We start from the raw sequence: 13,953 nt of genomic DNA, 5'->3' as shown, positions 1-13,953 counted from the left end.
CAATAGATCTGCCACTGACACAAATAATGTAGTATAGCCCAAAATATAGCCTCAGATTTCAGTTTCACTTTATAACCATTTCCTAACTTTCATTTCAAGGACATGCAAATTCCAAACCCCAACTCCCCCACCCAGCCCCCCCCTCCAAAAAATGAAACATAATTCACTCAAGTGACATAATAGAATTCCATCAAAATGTACAACACTCGTCTTATTTATAATTTCTGTTCAATTTTCAACAAATATAGAGTACTCTGATAGCAGTGCATACAAATGCCTGAACTTTAAATTTAACTACATAAAATTTCTTTTAAAACACAGGTAACCACAACAACAAAAAATTCCCTAAATAGCCATCATAGATCGATCAAGCCCTGCCCATTATACGTACGTGGGCAAACTAACAGGTGTACCTCTCCAATATGCATATATGCCACACTGCATGTTTCGTTTTTTTCAGCCGTGCGTTTCATACACGCCTGCACGCATCTCAGACTTTTGAGAACGCGTATCAGACATTTAGTGGGGCAGATAGGGTAAATATTTGGGGGATTTGTGCCTTTGATAATAGAAGCATTGAATTTGGCACACAGTCAGAGTATGTCATGAGAAAGATATTTGGCAATAGGCCATTGCAGACTTGTCCTTTGAAAAAATATAGGTAGAATAACAAGCAATTTGCAAAATTTAAAAATGGCTGCCTTTGCTTGTTATTTTACCTATATTTTTTCAAAGAACAAATCTGCGATGGCCTTATAGCCAACTATCTTTCTCATGACATACTCTGATTGTGTGCCAAATGCCATGCTTGTATCATTAAAGGCACAATCTCATCACCTATCTGCAGTAATAAGTAGTCACAGCAGTGATTATCAAAACACCACTGGCCGGCCGGTGGAGCGGTCTGTCAAAGCAAACTTTTTCATCAGAATGAATACATTTGGTTTTCTCAGGTACTGATATATAAATTCCTTCTCTGAGCTCCTATGGAACTATAACTGTAGTCACAAATGATTGGGGAGTAAAAATGACAATCACAGAAGATAAAACCTTTTATACAGCAACTGAATAAATCCCGTCATCTGATAACTGATGGCAGATTTGATGTCCAGTGGACACTAGGGGACAAATATTTTGTCCCTTCTTTTCTAAAATGGGACAATTTTCACTTTGTCAGCTAATTAAGTGCTGCCCTGTGCTTGTGGTACTTTTCGGTGATTCAAGCAGGGGTGTGAGTGACCACAGATAAAAATAGCTGAAAACAGCTGGAAAAGGTGTAAAAAAAGCTGAACTTTGGAAAATCTCCTATACTTTTGTACACAGCAAGTGAGGGAAAAAAAAGCTGAAATCCAAGACAAAAAAAGCTGAAATCAGCTTTAAAGCTGAGATTTCACACCCCTGTGATTGACTACAATAAACCAGCACATGCTTTTAAAAAACTGCTGCATCAATGTAGTGCTTGTACACGTACAAATTTGTATAACTAATCAGAACACGTGCTTGTCAAACGTTCCTAAATAGAATGCTGCTTGGATAGAAATACCTCCAATAAAACAACCTTCATCCAAATATGATGAGCATAAATATTGAACTGATGTCAAGCCCGTGGGAAAGGAGGGGGGGGGGGGGGAAGGGTGTTGTGGGTGCTGCAGCAACCCCAACTTTTCAACTTTTTGGATGGGGGCGCTGGAATCCAGTCGAGCACCTTTAGGCCAAAAAAAAAAATACTCGGTCTCTGGTCAGCGCGTGCGTCGATTTTAATAATGCACGTCAACCTTTTTCTTCTTCAATTAACACGAAAACTACAACAGCGCCCTCTATTGCCGCACCTCCTCAAATTTTTGTACCAAGGAGCACAAAGTAATGGGGAAATTGCACCAAGGCAAATGATAAAGGGCACCAAGGCAAATTATGGAGGACACCAATGTATAATGAGGACACAAAAAAGCAAAATAGAACCCACCTTGTCTGTACAATTTAAGCTTTGAAAAAAAAAAAAAAAAAAAAAAAAAAAAAAAAACGCGTCGCCGCATCAATTCCGGAACTTCGGTCTGACCAGAGACTGAATATTTTTTGTTTTGGCCTGATGACAAGGTCCTTGGGACTTTACAAATTACCTTGTCATAACAGGTACCTTGTATTATCAGTGATGGAAAACAAAGAAAAACAAAGACTTGGGACCTACAATTTTCCTTGTTGTAAGGAGGATGTTGTATTAACAGTGCTCTTCTTATCAGGGCTCGACTGTATACTTGAGCACCCCTACCCCTGGCAAAAATGCATTCCAGCACCACGTGGAAAAAATGTGTTCCAGTGGGCTTGACAGATGTCTGGAGTCAACCCCCCCCCCCCTCCCCGGAAATCCTGCATACAGGCCTGAATAACATACTTGTAACTATAAGCAATAAATAAGGAAATTTATATACCAGGAGGGTGTAGTCGAGTTAAGTATTGGAGTTCTAATTACAGTTAAAAACAAACTAACTCGGTATTAAAGCCAGAATTCATCATTTGTAGCTATCCAAAAAGTAACTGGCGTAATTATTGTTCAAAAACAAACTTGGTTGAAAGATAGTAAGGGGACTAAACTCCTGTGAAATTGTTCTTTCTGGCAAGCTGTCATTTTGAAGAAATCAACGAAAGAAAGCTTTTCCAACGGTGCGTCTCAAGAAGCACCATAGGAAATTCAAAGTAGTGGTTTGTTTGTTATTTGGCGAAGCGCGCGCAAGCATGGCACGAAGCAGGAGCGGTTGCTATAATTCGTCGGATCAGTGCGCGACATCGCGTAGCTGCATTCGGCTCTGTGAGAACGTGTCTCGGACGCTGGATTCAGGTCCAATTCAAAACATGATTCAGCAACTTTTGATATGAAATTGAGATCCTAGAATGTTTTTTTTCCTCGAAAAATGCAGCTGAAGCTAAGCTGAAACTTCATGAGATTGGTTGTTCAGCATCCTTCTTCACACATTGAGCAATTCTGTTGCTTCCATTCAAAGAAACAAAATGCACAAATTACAAATGATGGACTATACCTTTAATGGATAGTTACCACCAGTTTGTGTCAGTGTTGTAGTTCAGTCCTCACAAGTCATTGGTAATCCATCCAGTCTGGCATCAAGACATAGACTAGCCCAGGTTGGACGACGTCTTCATTGCATTGCAACTGATGTCCAGGGTATAAATTCTACCACCATAGCGAAAAAACTTATAACACATTTTTTTCATATTTTTACCTGACGGAGGAAGCTGAAAATTTGCTTACATATTCCTTGTGTCCAGAATTGTACTTGCGCTGGGTTTAGGAACTGCAAATATGTCTGCAATCGGCACGTTTACAAAAAATAAACCGCAAGTTCTATGCTTTTGTTGAAAACATTTTCAGTACGAACTCCCCGCGTGAAGACGTACACGCGCGTGCCGTTTGCTGCCGCTTGCTGCCGTGGCGGCAGCGTGCTAGGTGTGCATGCACGCGCACGCGTAATCTTCACACAGGGAGTTCGTACTGAAAATGTTTTCAATGAAAGCATGGGATTGGGGTTTATTTTCGGTAAACATGCTGCCCGCAGACATATTTGAGTTCCTAAACCCAGCGCAGGTACAATTCTGGACACAAGGAATACGTACGCGAAATTTCAGCTTCCTTTGTCAGGTAAAAATATGCAAAAAATGTGTTTTCGTTATGGCAGGAGAGATTCATACCCTGGACTCTGTTGCGTGTACACAACAGAGTCCAACCTGGGCTAGACATAGACAAACTATCCCCCACTGTTACGTGTACTTGTGACCCGACTTGCACAGAGTCGTGTCCATCGCAAGTCCATCACAAGTCCTTCAGTCTAGAGTCTAGTCACAAACTATACAAATGAACTCTCGACAAAATCATTGCACAGTTGTTCATTCCCTGTTACCTGTGACCGGACTTGTGAAAGGACTTGTGTTTTTCTTTTGACCAGACTTGGGACAGACTTGTGATGGACTGGACCACAACACTGCTGACTCGCGATTGATTTGTGATGGACTTCGCGTATTGCCCTGGTTTTGCACTACGCCCTGTGACCTTCATCTTACCATGAACTCCGAGAAAAATTTGTGCAAGATTTCCCTATGGTAGAGGGAACACAATGTGCCTGTTTGATGAAAAACACTTTCACAAGCAGTCAAAAATTAACAAAAACTCAAAGACAGTGTTCTGCAGACCGGTGTTTCAAACCCCATTCCAAGTGGATGGATTCTCTTTGAGATAACAGCACTTTTTGAAGTCCAGTTGCTTAGAGCAGCACCAAAGTCAGTAGGCTTCCTCTTATCTGCAGACACATGTAATCCCACCGCTGACACCGATAGTAAATTTCCACATCTACAGGTGACAGGCTACCACGACCAACTGATGTCGAAAGTCTGTTGTGTACATGTACGTGGGCAAAGCACAAGTCTATCGTTCTTGGCAGTGCGCTTTAACAAGCATCACATGACAGAGCACATGGAGCTCCTGGTCTGATTGGTTGGGGGTCTCGGTGACGGATCGTTGTAGTTAACGACCTCAGCTTTGACGACCCTCTGTTTATGCCAAAGGTTAAGGGAAAGTGATCGTCACTTTTGATGTTTTCTGTGCACCAGTTATACAATTAAAGTTTGGAAACAAGAAAACTGTTTCACTTTAAATTAGACAAATTTAGTTGGAAAAGGATACGTTTGCTTGTTCCATTTCAGACCTCGATAATTTGACACCAAGGATTTCTGCTGCTATCTTCTGGAAACACAGGTCAACCTGTGGAAGATAAATGAAAAAAAAAGAAGTTTTCTTTTCTGTTTCTCTTACTGGAGAAGATCAAAGATATTCCTATCTGAGAGTGTATTTTTAAAATGAAAGCAAGTTCATGCTACACACAGACCAAAAAATAAAGCCAGGTCCACAAGTTGGTGCCTCCATTCATTGACATATATGTATTAAGTAGCAGATAATCCTGGACACTGTCGGTAAGAAAGGTAGCGCCTTTTTTGCACCATATACTGCTGACAGACACACCACTTTTCTGACAGGATGACAATTTTGCCAACAAAAAGGATCAATGGGGTTGACCCCCCCCCAAAAAAATCCCCCCCCCCCCCTCTCTAGCGACCCCCAAGGGCGTTCCATACTTACCGTGTCCCCAGTCTTTGCAGACACAAAATGGCTGGAGAAGCTATGTTCCTGTACCATCCGCTGGTGTTTATCGGCCTTCACTGCCCGCATGTGTTCTAGGTCCACTGAGGAAATCAAAGTAATATAATAATAATAATATGTGACCTGCCATATCATAATGAGGAATAAACCCCACCTTTGACTTTTTTAGTTATGTACATCATGTTGAAGCGCAAATCATTGGCTTTCCAGTGATACCAAATTTATTTCTGTAGCTGAATTTATTCCAAAGATATACCGCAGGAACTTCAACAGTGTGCCGCCAATCTTCGCCAACCTCATTTTGAGCAAAATGGCTTTGAAAAATAAAAGATACGTATTGCGCCACCAATGGCAGTAATAAAGGTTCTTCAGTTTTTTTTCACTTTTGGGGGTATTTTGTCTCAACAAAAATTGCATAGTGTGAATCTTGGATACCTTGACTACTCAAAAATACAAAACAACCAATATCAATTTTGACATCATTTTTCTACTATATCCGACTTAAAGCATCGATTACTCCAAACAATTTTTTGAGGGACATTCCTCATTTTGCCTCAGTAGGTCACATATATTATATTCTTATATAGCGCACGTATCTACCAATTTTTTTTTTGTTAAAATAGGTAAATGGAGTTTTTATGAGAAATATGAGACCCAATATGTGATTATAGGACTGTCCATTTTCAAATAATTTACTGTTCAATTATTTGGAACTGCGTTTCACCAAATATTTGATGATTCAAAACTCTCTGATCCAGTTTTACACACGCCACATGCAACTGCGACTCAATATTATGGACGGCTGGACTGTTTTACAGTAGGTATTTTGTAAGTGTCAAGGGTTTGAACTTGTTAAAAGGATGGGAACAATGAACCACCGTCGACACAAAAGTGGCATCTGACAGTAAGGCCAAAAAAAAAAAAAGTCTCCGGTTTCTGGTATGGAGCTTGCCCCAAAAGTGGTGCGGCGATGCGGCTTTTTTTTTTTTTTTTACCTGTTTTTTTTTTTTTTTGGCTTCAAATGTCGGCTGATGACTGCAAATATTGCCCGACTAAACTTAGTGCAAATATATGGGAGTCCAGAGAGGCCACATAAAGCTTGTTCTCAATCATAACCCCATCTAAAAACATGTTAAAATTGTGCAGCAGCAGGATTCCAGTCAAACCAGTGAGTTTGGCGGTTTTGAGACATCATCTTGTATTGAAAAAAAAACTTTTTCATTTTGCCGACGCGCATGGCTACGGCGACGCGCGCGCATACCAGAAACCGGAGACTTTTTTTTTTGGCCTAAAGTGCCGAAACTTTACGATGAGAATAACATTGCAGTCATGTGCATTTTTGTTCTCGTTTTTCTGTTTTCGAATAATCAAACCGGCAAAAAGCTATTTGAATATTAGGTCGATGAGCGAATATCTGGTATATTTGGGACAGCCCTATGTGACCAGAGCACAATTAAGTAAACACAACACAATCTTCACATACATAGTGTGCAATCAGGCAGGACTATAACACATCTGGCACAGGGAGTTGAAGAATACAAAATAACAAAATATGGACCATTATATAACACCCAAGTAAATCCTTGTCATTTGATTGGAGGATTGTCGGTCACGCGGCATTCATTGATCGAACCATTGCAGGGCCTACGTCATAACCGTGCATTTTTGGTTCCATTCACCGTGCATTTTCGTCCCATCCCCTTTGATCTATTGCACACCGCGCACGCTACGACGCGCAGCGGCCCAGCGCTACTATCTTTGCGCTATTAGCATGCGTTATAGCAGAACAAAACTTGCCTTCAAAGTTGATGCAGTTGCCTTGATGATTTTTTTGCACTGATTGTTTTGATAACTTACAATGTTAATTTTCATTATTGTCAATGATATGACATTTAAACCTTTGTTAGCCTTGAACAAGCTGAAAAGTAGCGAATATTAGTTGAAAGATGGAATGTTCCCATTCAACTCATTTGATCTTTCAACTCATGAAAATATTCTCACCATTGCACTCATTACATTCATTATTTGTATAATATGGGCAATGGAAAAAATAAAGGCAATGTAAAAATTGCATTGATGCATTGCCTGAGCCACATGGTTTGTACTCACTCTTGTTGGCGACCAGCGCTATATGAGGGTAATGCTCTTGGTCTTTGAATACTTCCTTGATTTTCGAATACCAGTCCTCAACATTCTCAAAACTGTTGTAGCTTGTGATGTCGTAGACCAGGAGCACACCCTGGAGGAAAAAAGAAACACAAAAACACCCATTTAAGACTGGAGTTCGCTGATCGATAGTTTACCTCAGACTTGAATTGGATTTCAATCCAACTGTCTTTCTGTGATTCAAACATTTATTTAAAGGGAATATACATCATTTGCTTTTGCTGTAATTTTCAGAAATGGATGGAATTGGGGGGTTGGAAATATATAGCAAATATAGTTACACAGACTTTTTTGAGGTTTTGGGTTCGAAAATGCTAAAAAACCAAGAAAAACAATCATTTTCCTGTAGTCTGGTTCCCTGACTCCATATAAGCAGTAACAGGGAATTGTAAGGTCAGGGAACCAGTCTAGCCGGCTTGTACCCGTTCATAGGTGTGTAATCGATTGCAAACAAGTGCGATGGTCAATTGGGGCCAGTATTTGAAAAAAAGCCAGTTTTTTCCAACGCTGGTCGGCCGACCAGCGTTGGAAATTGATACAAAAATACCACTTTTCTTGAAAATGACAGTATACCAGGTGCCATGATTTTACAGGATGCTTTACACTGTCATTCACTAACAGTCCAGCAAGGTATTTCAAAACGATTTGGTAGTTTTATTTTTTGATGTTTGCAAATGTTGTATTTTCCCTTTAATAATACTTTTACAGTTTTGCTGTTTTGTCGTAGAAGTACTAGTGACCAAAAGGTGAGAGAATTTAGCCCTCTGCGGTGACTGTTCAAAAGTGACCGTGCAAGCCATGATTTGTTTAGCCTTGGTCAAGGCGTTCGACGATACTGTCCGATGATTGATGGTGAGCCACTAACATAAACAGTACCCCGCGTTATATAATAATTTGGGAGGCTAATCATCCTTACTCGCAGCTGGTATGCTGAATTGCGAAGGACGCAGCTACAACGTGGTCGGGCCGCTGGCACGTAAAGGCGCCTATGGCTGCTGGCCACATCAACCCATATATGACCACGGAGCACAGCCTAAGATCGAAATTGTTTGATTTTTCCGGAGGGAGAAAAACCGGAGGGCCCGGAGAAAAACCCTCGTGGCACAGGAGAGAACCAACGCACAGCTCTACTCACATGTGATCCGCGGGCCAGGATTCGAACCGTGGTCACCTTGGTGAGAGGCGAGCGCTTTACGCACAAGCCACCTATGCCACCCTTTTTTATGCACTAACACGTACTGTACAAAGCCCCAACAGCGACCTCATGCGGCTAGGCTACAATATACAAATCAGTTGGTGCTGGTCGAACACCTTGGATTAAGGCAGTTTTCGTTGTTTGTCGCTGGATCTATATCGAGTTATATTTGGTCTGCAGACTCCAAACTTGTTGAGAAAGTAGCCACACTATCCAGCTCTCTGTCCATGTAAAATATGAGCCTCCGCAACTCAAGTACTGAATAATAATCTCATCTTTATTCGCATACGAGGTCTTCCCTGGAAATCCAGAGACAAAAATAAAGAAAAACATTAGCCAAGGCGCACAGTTGTTCCAAGGCGTTCCACCAGCACAAACCAATTTTCGTATTGTAGCCTAGCCGCGTGAGGTCGCTGTTCGCGCTTTGTACAGTACGTGCAAAGCGCACGGCTACTGTTTATAGCGAACGACCATCGATCGTCGGACACTATCGTCAAACACCTTGACCAAGGATATATTAGTTGTTGTGTCCTCACCTTAGCTCCATAGACATAGTTGTCCAGCATTTTACCGCCGAGAGTCTGTCCCCCAATGTCCCACACCTGTAGTGTGACATGAGTGTCATCTGTGAAAGTGAAGAAAAAAAAAACGAGAAGGAAAATATTTGTCAATAACAATGTCACTTAGAAACTGCAATGACTTTGGGCATGATCCCTGGCGACATGGTATATGGTTTATGGCTTCTGATTAGTGCCCTTGAACAAGCTGGGGGAGGTCGTGGGTTCGAGTCCCACCCGAGTGATTTTTTCCAACTTTCACTCGGGAGGTAACACACTGAGTATAAAGTGTTTAAACAGCAGTGAAGGGAAAAAAACCTAATTTGAAGCGGGGGAATGCCAACATAGGGATGGATTGCTAGAGTGTGTAGCATAGTCTTCCAGAGGTCGCAGGTTCAAATCCTCCTCAAATCAATTATTTTGTTCAATCTTATAATTAACAAAAAAATATGTAACAGAGAAGCCCATGCCCAGCTTGATAAATGATGAAGGAATTAACTAAATAATCAGTCTTTTTTTTTTGCTACAGACACTGATCGAACCAGTACTTTCATTAGCCCTAACCCAAAGGCCCTTTTTGCTGGGAACCATCTTCAATCCTGCAAACTCCTTCAATTGCCTACATGTAAAAATTGGATTCATCGTTCAGCCTCAATCCCCCCAAATCATGTGTTACTTTCTTGAATTTAATCAGTGGAGGGGTGACCACTGCCTCAATATACTAGAGGGCGCCGTAGCGGAGAAGTGTCGGCAAATAAAAATGAAGCAAACTTGATGTTTTTCTGGGAATCCTTCAAGTTATGGAAATCGATCTAGGCATTCGGCTGCAGGAGGGGGGGGGGGGGGGTTATGTGTACAGGTAACATGGGGGGTCTATTTAACCCTAACCACCCCAAACCCATCAAAATCCAACTGCATGTTTTGTTGGAATTTGTTGGAGTGAGGACTGCACTAGTAAACTAGTAAATCAGAGTCCAATAGTTAAGCCCGGTTTAGAGTCGGTCCCGCGATGATAAACATCCAACGCGGATAGTCGCTGAACGCTAAACGCTTTTCGGGCAGTTCATAGTCCGATGAGGTGACACATCTTAGTCAATTGTTGATCAAAATTGATACGAGGTGCACTATAATTCTCACCTCCTATAATTATCCTCTTGAGAAAGAAGTCCAGACCGACAGTCTGTTGATACTGCTTGCCAAACTGGTCCTGGGAGTATCTGGTGGCCAGAGATGTCTGGAAACAAAAGGAGTGAAACTGCCGATGTTCACTTCAACTCTTACGAAACTAGGAACATTAAGACCTATAATAATAGTGGGTATTTATAAAGCGCACGTATCCACCAGGACTGGTGCTGAAGGCGCTACATCACTATTACCTCTGCTCATTGGGCCCATGAAACATTCCAAATACCATCTCAGCTCCCTGGGGAGTACACAGCTTGATGCAGCCTGTTAGGTGCAAGGAAGCTAGAATTCAATCACAATCTCTGCCCTCACAGGTACCCATTTACTCCTAGGTGGAGAGAAGCAATGAGTGACAAAGTGCCTTGCCCAAGGGCACACGCACCGTGACCCCAGGCTGGACTCGAACCCACAACCTGCAGCTTTACCCGCAGACCACGAATCCAATGCCTTTAACCACAAGGCCTCAGCACTGCCCCTATAGTATTGTAAAAGAAGTTGTTGGATTTAATGACTCACCACATGACCAACTTGTACAGCATTTAGTCTTAGAAATAGATGTCAAATATACCTGTAATATTTAGAGCCACACAGCTCCATGTATGCGTGGACAAATTCCTGAAAAGTTGTGTTCTTAATTTTGAAATCTAGACTGTTTGTTTTCACTTGACTTTCTGTTTCATAAAGGAACTTACTGAAACCTGGAGATAACCAGGAAAAATTGAATTCCGTACGGTTTTGAGAGTTTGTCCCAACTGATTGCAGAATTTTTCTCGAGGTCAGGGGTCATGCACCTTTGACCTTTTGATTTTCCTGAGTTATTAAACAGATAAGTTATTTCAATTGTGAAGATCAGATGAAAATAACAATCGAGACTTCAAATTCAGGGAACACAATGTCAGGAAATTTAGTACGCATCACACTTGTGTGGACTAAAGACCAAGGAAGTCTGGATCTCAGACATATTTATGAGGCTATAGGCTGTCATACACTCCCTGATAGATTTGGCAGGAACTGGCAGTGAATAGGGTTAAAGTTAAGATGGGTTTACCTTTCCCGAAGCACCATCTCCCAGTATGACAATCTTCAGCTGCTGCTCGCGCTGAGGTCCCTCGCCTTCCGAGTCAGACATCTTGAAAACTTTTCGTCAGGTTCCAATTTCAAAGGAGAAATGCTTAAAGCAACTCACAACTTAGAACAACTGGCACATGCGTCAATTCTTTTTTGGCTGTCCACAGGGTTTTCGAAACTAATTTCAAGGTATCGTTCAAATCATCGCTGCAGATATGAGAAAATTATAATAGGGCTCTGTCTGTGACTATCCTCATGGAGGGCTGTGCGATGTCTCAAGTCGTACCATCAGGCAGCACCAAGCATCTCAAGTACAAATTTGACATTTTATGTTTACAGTGTGAGAGAGCCGAAGACAGTTGTTTCTACATGCTGAGTTTCATCCACTGCACGATCTGTAAGCAAATACAGAAAGAAAGATTCAATGGATTTGGAGCAAACAACTCAAAACTATGTACAACAACTGTTCCATAGTGGAGTGTCATGGCCTAGCGGTTAAGAGCACCGCACCGGACTCATGCTCTGGTGTTTCAGAGGCAGCAGAATGTGGGTTCGAGCCCGGGTCTGGACACTTGTGCCCTTAAGCAAGGCACTTAACCTTTATTGTTTCGTCCTTCGGATGGGACGGAAATCTACATGTAAAGCCGTAGGTCCTGTGTGTTGTGTAATGCAATGCACGTACCTAGGCCAGGATGTGTAATACATGAAAATTGAAGTGACGTCATGATGACATCATCATGGGTCACGTGACGTCACGTTTAAGTTTAACAGATTTAATCTTTAAATATCAATATAAAATCAACCGTGAGAGACCTGAAATTGATTTTTGCGGGAATTGAATAATCCAGGGTCTTCATTTTTGATATCACGTGCAAAATCACGTGACCCTTCCTTCCGGGTGAAACCGGAAGTGCCTTGTAATTTAAAATTGGTAAAAGATGTGAACTTGCTTTCAACGATGTATGCTCTGGCTAAGTTGTTCTTCACAGAAACATTTGCGGTGATGTCATAAAATGTTAGAGCCCCCTCTAGCAGCAGGTTGAAAAATTCAAAATGAATAATCAGTTGATGCGCGTGGCGAAGTTTGCTAAAATCACTTTATAAATGAATACGTGCATATAATCAGCTTCATGTTAAGAACAAGGGGGGAGGGGGAGATTGATGACGTCACCAGACCGGAAGTTACAAGAAAATACCTTTAAACCTTAAAAAAATGCTGAAAAATCAAACGCGAGAGATTTAATCCAGATGTTTACTTCAAATCGCACAGTTATCATAGCTCTCAAGCTTTCTGGTAATCACGTCATGATGACATCATCAAGTATTAGATAACAAGCAAACAAATATTTCTAGATTTAATCTTTGAAAATCAGTATAAAATCAACTGTGATGAGTGAGAGATCTGATTTTGCTTTTTACGGGAGTTGACAGAATAAACCAGGATCTTCATTTTTGATATTATGTGCATAATAACGTGACCCCTCCTTCTGGTTGCAACTTATATACATTAAACTTTATGACACATCACAAAAAAAGTTGCCGAAACAGCCCTGTGTTTGTCCACAAACATAAGTCTAGTTACACATGTTATTGTTAGTTTTGCCCGCCGCTGTTTTGACTAGATTTGGCAAGCGTCGAACCCACTGAGTGTCATGCCTGTAAAAGCATGGAGGAATAAGTTCTTATTCCTCCATGGTAAAAGGAAACCAGTTTAATAGCCTATCATGCCTATGCGGCATGACCGGCCAAATATCCACTGCATTGTTTAGATGCGCTGCGCAGCCTTGGCAGCTTAGGAAGAAATTCTAATGAGGCATTATTAATAATAATATTAATTATTAATATTCATTATGATGATCATAGTGCCACTGTGATTACACAGCACATCATCACCAGCAATACAGTCCCAAATTTTCGGAGTAGGACTGAGTGAGAAACATTTCCAATTTTTATATTTTCGTTAGGCCTAGGCTACTTAGAAAATGTTCTTGACTCTCCATAGACTTTGTACACAACCGCTGAAATGGCGTCAGGCTGCAACATTCTTTCCATGTAAGTCAGGTTTCAAATTGTGTTGTAATTCTCAAAAGATATAACAAGCACTCACAAAAGATAGGCTGGTGTTCAATCCAATCTTCGGGCATTCAATTTCATTTTCAAGCCCGTGCTATAAAATATCGGCTCCTCTGTACGATCTGGCTAGCTCTTTCGGCTGGAATAATAGCCCACTCGGGCGCCATCCTCATATCTTAATCTCTGTATGCCGACAAATACAACTATCTGACAATCTCCTTGTTGGGCTCTATTTGGAGCCCACATTGTTGTGGCTTGTTATGGTGTGGTCATGTCAACATGCACAGTCAACGCATCTGTACTTTGTACATGTACATGTATGTACATTGTATATCTGCTTGCGATATTGCACATCATTAGCACACTATTACGTTTAATAGCGCCCTCTATAAATATTCGCTCTAGAAATAATTCATTAAGTACAGGACGACGGCGGCCGGGAGGGGCGGGCCCAGACCGCCTATGACCTAATACTGCCCGGTACTACTATTGTTTTGGGGAAGGCCTACACATGATACATGCCATCTTTGGGATAAAACCCCTCTAAC

The 13,953-nt window shown here is 41.4% G+C and overlaps 1 protein-coding gene across 1 annotated transcript; it reads right to left on the bottom strand.

Moving 5' to 3' along the window:
- Positions 1-3,675: 3,675 nt before the first annotated feature.
- Positions 3,676-13,703, bottom strand: LOC119739985 (ras-related protein Rab-28-like). The gene is made up of 8 exons (XM_038215160.1): positions 13,440-13,703; positions 11,313-11,727; positions 10,217-10,313; positions 9,059-9,147; positions 7,271-7,400; positions 5,141-5,244; positions 4,688-4,765; positions 3,676-4,554 (listed from the first exon to the last, which is right to left on the bottom strand). Exons 2-8 carry the CDS (start codon positions 11,391-11,393, stop codon positions 4,462-4,464), a joined length of 672 nt encoding a protein of 223 aa, XP_038071088.1. The 5' UTR covers positions 11,394-11,727; positions 13,440-13,703; the 3' UTR covers positions 3,676-4,461.
- Positions 13,704-13,953: the final 250 nt, after the last annotated feature.

Source organism: Patiria miniata, unplaced genomic scaffold (genome assembly GCF_015706575.1).
Source record: "Patiria miniata isolate m_02_andy unplaced genomic scaffold, ASM1570657v1 HiC_scaffold_4, whole genome shotgun sequence".
Classification (NCBI taxonomy): Eukaryota; Metazoa; Echinodermata; class Asteroidea; order Valvatida; family Asterinidae; genus Patiria; species Patiria miniata.
The sequence above is the reverse complement of the archived record's forward strand: the minus strand, read 5'-3'. Positions and strand labels throughout refer to the sequence as shown.